We start from the raw sequence: 5847 nt of genomic DNA, 5'->3' as shown, positions 1-5847 counted from the left end.
TGCATTTCATTTGATTAATAGCATGTTTAAAACGAAATGTCACATTGCACAACTGTCTTGATTAATTTACACATACCGAGTTGGTTACTCGCATTGCAGAACCCTGGGAATAAGGTAATGTTTGTCCGTTCTGATAGGCCAGTCATGTAAACAAACCCAAGAAGTGATTATTTTTAAAAAAATTGACATTTTTCTGCATTTACAGTATTTCATTACATCACTGTATACATTTTAAAAAAATGCTACATTTTATGCGTATTGAAAAAAAAACTTTATCAAACGAATTTCTCCCGCCATGCCAACAATGTAAACAGTGGGTCATCTCATTCCCACGAAAATTACTTAATAAAGTATCACTGTTCGTATGTTTTTCGTCCAAAATATTTGAGGCACTAAGAAAAACATGTGATGTTATCGTGCATGGATTCGATTCAAAATCGGTATATTCCACACTGTCTCCGGGTAGTGAAAATCCTGTCATACACAGGCAGACATGTTAGATCCTTATACTCTTTCACTGGTTGCGGTTGCAGATGTAGATGGGAATAGGCGACGTTTGGGTAACTGTTTTAGCGATAAAATCTGGCGGATATTCTCGTCCGCACTTTAGACTAAGTGATGGTATCTCTTTCTTGCAAGCCATATTCAACAAATGATAGTAAACAAATATTCTGTTATATTCATAAAATCTGAAGCATCATATAAAAATTGAACGACACATAAAACAATTGGTTTATTATCAAATGGCTTTTATATAAATACTATTACAATTATATATATTACATATACATGCATGTACTGCGAATCCTTCTCAAAGACAAACTACACGTATAATTGTTACAGATAGCTGCTACCACAGATTTTCCGCACTTAATTTTGAAATACGAAAAGGTCTTGCATAGATATAAAGGCCAAAAGTGCATATATGTAAATAACAAAAATGTATGTATTAGATAAAATGTCCCTTTAACTAAGACTGGTGTATAGATAGAGATTTTTTATAATCTATGGAATTATATTTATTTATTTATTTAGTAACTTGTCCTAAATGTGAGTATTGGTACACTTGTTGTTCTATTATGCTGCTTCTATACGCCGTCAAGTGTGTTCTTTATGCAGTCTAGAACAATAAACTTGAAAGATCTGCCAATGTTAGAGAATGAAAAAAAAAAGATCATTAAGAAAAAGAGTTGTCGGGTACCTAGAAGCACATTGTTTTTTTTTTTTGTTTTTTTGGTTTTTTTTTGGTTTTTTTTTTGGTTTTTTTTGTTTGTTTTGTTTTGTTTGTTTTGTTAGAGCTGCTCGTATGGTGGAAGATGACACTGTTCTCTTGACATAATGGTGTTTAACAATTATTGGTACCTGTGACCATTACGGCGCTTTGTTTGATGACATTGATTGAAAAAAAAGAGAAACATCAAAACGCCATGGTTAACATTATACGCTCTCAAGGGAAAGAGTGTAAATATGTTTGATAAATCTTTATATTATAGGAAAGGCACGAAATTTGTATCAAATCCAAATAAATACGATAGGCTGGGTAATAATAAGTTAAGTTATTGGAAGCAACGTTCATGGATACTTACTGTAAAAATCTATTTTAAAGAAAAATTGTATGTTTTATGTTATGATGACCATCTTGATGTTATCTTGCAATAAAATTAAACTACCAAATGTGTTAGATATATCTTGAAACATCTCATATATTATATTAAGAAATAAGAATGTAACAATAGGTAATCAACCATTTAACATGTGTACCATACACATAGGTACCATAAAATAATATTATGCAAATAAATATATCATTCAGACCTGTAGAATATCTTCATGTTTACGTAACACACGAACACAAAAAAGAAATATTAGATAGTTATTACGCCAATAAAAACAGTACATTTTTGTGTGTTTGTTTTTATCACAGAGTCGCTGCAATATACAAAATAAGAAGGTCACGGCTAGATTTATTATATTGTGAATATTAGTTATTGCTATAAAAAAACGACCTATCATGCTGAAGGGGATGTCCCTCCTTTCTTTGAGTCAAGTATAGCTAGAACTCCAGCCACTATTTCTAGTATTAGAGCAATCACAGATAGTCCGAAGCAATAGCTGAGCTCGTAATCTCCCCAGGCCGGGTTCGAGTCTCCAGGATCTATGAAATCATCTTTGAATTCTGCAGCAAACACAATGACCCCGATTAGGTAGAGAACGCCTGAAATATAGTAGAGTTATAAATTGATATACATGTATATAGGTTTCTAACTGTACGTACACTTACGCGTTTCCGGCATTTCCACTGGGCAAGTGCTCACACGCCCGATATGAATGTTTTAACCAAAATGTCGTTGTGTTGTTGTAGACACAATACGGGATATAGCGACTGTCACTGAGAATAAACGCAATTTCGGAGTATAAACGCTTATCTGAGTAGCCTTACGTCGGGCTAAAGCTTATATAAATATTGTTTGACAACGTACATTTCTGGTCAAACTAATACTTTTATTTTATGTTAACTGATGAAGCAGTGTTTGTCAAAGAGATATATTTTTACACACTGCATATCACTCATTAATTTATTATGAGAGACAAAGGCTTGCTTTGCCGATCTATGCAATTATATGCATTATGTTATAATAATAATAATAAAAAGAAGTAGCTCTACTTTATTCAAACAGGATAACATATTTGGCTCTATCCGGTCTAACATTACGCTTTTCTAACATAGTTAATAAAAAAATCATCTTAGGCCTAAGTATGTAACATAGATAGTTATTTCAACTGCATTATTTTCTAGCTTTTGGCGTAAAACTGAATAAAGTATATTTCTTGATTTGACGAAAATGGTTTAAAGTTATGCTGCAAAGGATAAATTGAAAGGTGAATTGGTGTGGGTTTTTGCTACGTCACAACACATCATTTTCATTTTTTTAGCGCACGTCTGTGTACAGTGCTGAGATTGAACATAAATACTTTTTGTGTAGGCTATAAACATTGTCATAAATGTTTTATGCTTGAATGAATTATTCGTATATTCGTATATTATACAGAAAATATATACCGCTGCCTCACTTCTCGGTGAGACAGAATCCATATTCTGTCAAAACAAACAAATATCCTCTATTTATCGCATGTTTGACGTCGTGGAAATGAAAATAAAAATAAATGCCGCTAGTGGATTATTTTTAAGTATAAAAAATATTGGTCGGACTGAAAGAGAAAGTTTGATGTGTTTGCATGATGAAAAGATCATCACTGTGAATAATGACTGAATTTATTAAACGGTCGTTGAATAAAAACGATTGATTTGGTAGAGCATCCGTTTTATTCAGCCTTTCTTTATGTCATATATAAGCGAGCCTACAGTCAAAGTTGAATACAAATCAATGTTTACCGTTATAATATATTTGAATAATTTTGCAATAATTAAAATGTTGCCGGGCTTAAATGAAATAAATAATCGACAGTAAATATTTGCTTGTCCCGATGAGCGTTGGATACAAAATAGAAACGAGAAAACAAAAATTTGTGTTCTATATGTTTCTAAGGGATCTTTTACAGATTTTATCACACAGTGCTAGCATTTTTGTAATTATTTCAATGAATCGACATGATTTCAAGCGGAATCAATTATGTTCACTTAACGACCTCGAAATTAACTTTATCGCTGTTCAGTGAATAAATTATTCAGCGCGAACTTCACAATGTCACATTATATTCGGTTATAAATAAAACATTGTTTACATCTGTTTACGATTTGATAAGAGTTCACAACAATCGTTTTATTTCTTTCTTAATTTTATGACTTTTACACCCAACATGTTCAAGCATTTGTAATCTTAGATTTTAATATTACCACATTGTAAACTTCGCTGTTGTAAATTAACTTTAATATAAAGAGTATTTAACATGTAATTTGTGTAAGATTGTAGTAACGAACAAAAATACATAAAAGAGACTCAAATCCGAAAACATTATGAGTCCGTTAAAAGCATTTTATAACATATAAACTATTCAACCTGTGACAATGCAAATGATGGCTGTTGCCATGGCAATTTCTCCATTCTTCTGACAACTGGGTACAAATATGTACAATATAAGGAGGAACAATGCCACATTTATACCAAAGAATCCGAATGTCACCAAAGCCTGGCAGGCGGCAAACCAATCTGAAAAAAAGGCCAAACTTTTATAAATTGGCTTGGAATACTATCATATAGATTTTGATATGGTCTAAGACTAGAATGCTGGTCGATGGTTTTGTATCGGATTAAACAGATATTTCAGAGACTTTATACCACAAAATATATACCAGGGAACACAGCATGATATGGAAACCTTCATAGAAGTAAATACGAAATTTCCCAAGGCATATTAGACTTTAAACTATATGAATGCTTAAACTATTGTACCCGGTATATATAAATCCATTTTGTTAAATACAGTTGAAGAAATAAATTTAGCTCCAGGCAGCAGTCAACAAATAGTACAAAAAGAAAAACAATATGAGTAGGGCCGTCTGCTTGCTGGTAGACCGGGTATGTGATACAATGGTAAGTAGCCGAGCAAAACCGGAAGCCCTGAGTCGAGCCTACACTCTTCCGCCTAAAATTCACTTACTCTCTTTCAAACAAGAGTTAATACATTAGGTTCACTAAAAGACAGAGGAGTATCCTGACATTGCACCGTGTAATACAAGCATCCTCAATATGCAGGGTGCTGAAGCTGTCACCACCCACTAAACACTGCACTATATTTTACAATATGACTTGTGGACTTGCAGATGAACATGAACTCGCTACAACGTACCAATGTATGCAAAAAATAGTCCCTAAGCTGAGTAAGTAGTGAGCGGAATCAAAAGTAGAGAATTACGGACTAGAATTTTACTCGTATTGTTTCAGTTAGTATTTTACTGAAATCAAACCCTTGATTTTATATTTCGTATTTTCTTCCCACCTGTATGTAAAATTGTAGTTTTCCATCATTCACGTGCCTTATTTGTTTGCATGTTTAAGTCATTTTAAAAACAAATACTGTCGAGTTTACGAATTTCTTTTTGTCTACAGATAAATCGTGTACTCGACTTCATAACTTTTAGCTTACCGTTTGCCCAGCCGTCTGTTTGAGAGCATCCAGGGGTATATTTGTTGTCTGAGCATATACGCCACAGCCCAATGTGTGTGCCATCATTAGCACCAGACTTTGCCTCTCCCCAGCCAGTGCACGTGTAGGCTATCCACACAAACAGCGTCGCTATTAGCAACAATACTAGGGCTATCTTAGCAAATAGCCCAGCACCCTTAAATCCGTCAACTACTCCCATTTTGCAAATTACTTATATGATAATCCTCCAGCCAACACTGTCCGTTTACCTTTATTTACCAAATGCTCTTTATTTTTCCGAGCGTTTGAATAGTTTCTATCAAGATTTTTATAGTTGGAAAAAATCTTTAAGTACAACAATCGTTATAGTTTTAGCAAAGACTTTCACAGCGAAATTGTTTTATCAAAACTATAATTTATTCTGATTTTTATTGCTTTCAATGTTAATAGCATGTGCAAATGATCTACCTCATTAACCGGGGAGTAACGCCGTTAAGATGTGGCGTTTGTTTGTCAAGATTTATATACCGGCTGCAGGTTGCTACAACAGTAACTAATGTAAACAGTTAACATTGATGAAGTTGCAAAAATATCATTTCAATTTAAATATGGGTGGATAATATTTAAAGTTCTTCAGCGACAATTTATTGCGTTATTGCGTCGATATAGTGACTTCGAAAATAAATAACACTTGAATGATCGATGATAAGCTTGTTCACATTGCACCTCTAAAGTAAGCAC

General features: G+C 33.3%; 1 protein-coding gene across 1 annotated transcript; it reads right to left on the bottom strand.

Annotated features, from left to right (window-relative positions):
* Positions 1–720: 720 nt before the first annotated feature.
* On the bottom strand, positions 721–5612 carry LOC123543700 (uncharacterized). Its single transcript, XM_045329773.2, has 3 exons — positions 5107–5612; positions 4020–4169; positions 721–2215 (listed from the first exon to the last, which is right to left on the bottom strand). The coding sequence occupies exons 1-3, from the start codon at positions 5324–5326 to the stop codon at positions 2010–2012; spliced, it is 576 nt and encodes a 191-aa protein (XP_045185708.1). The 5' UTR covers positions 5327–5612; the 3' UTR covers positions 721–2009.
* Positions 5613–5847: the final 235 nt, after the last annotated feature.

Source organism: Mercenaria mercenaria, chromosome 1 (genome assembly GCF_021730395.1).
Source record: "Mercenaria mercenaria strain notata chromosome 1, MADL_Memer_1, whole genome shotgun sequence".
Lineage (NCBI taxonomy): Eukaryota > Metazoa > Mollusca > Bivalvia > Venerida > Veneridae > Mercenaria > Mercenaria mercenaria.
The sequence above is the reverse complement of the archived record's forward strand: the minus strand, read 5'-3'. Positions and strand labels throughout refer to the sequence as shown.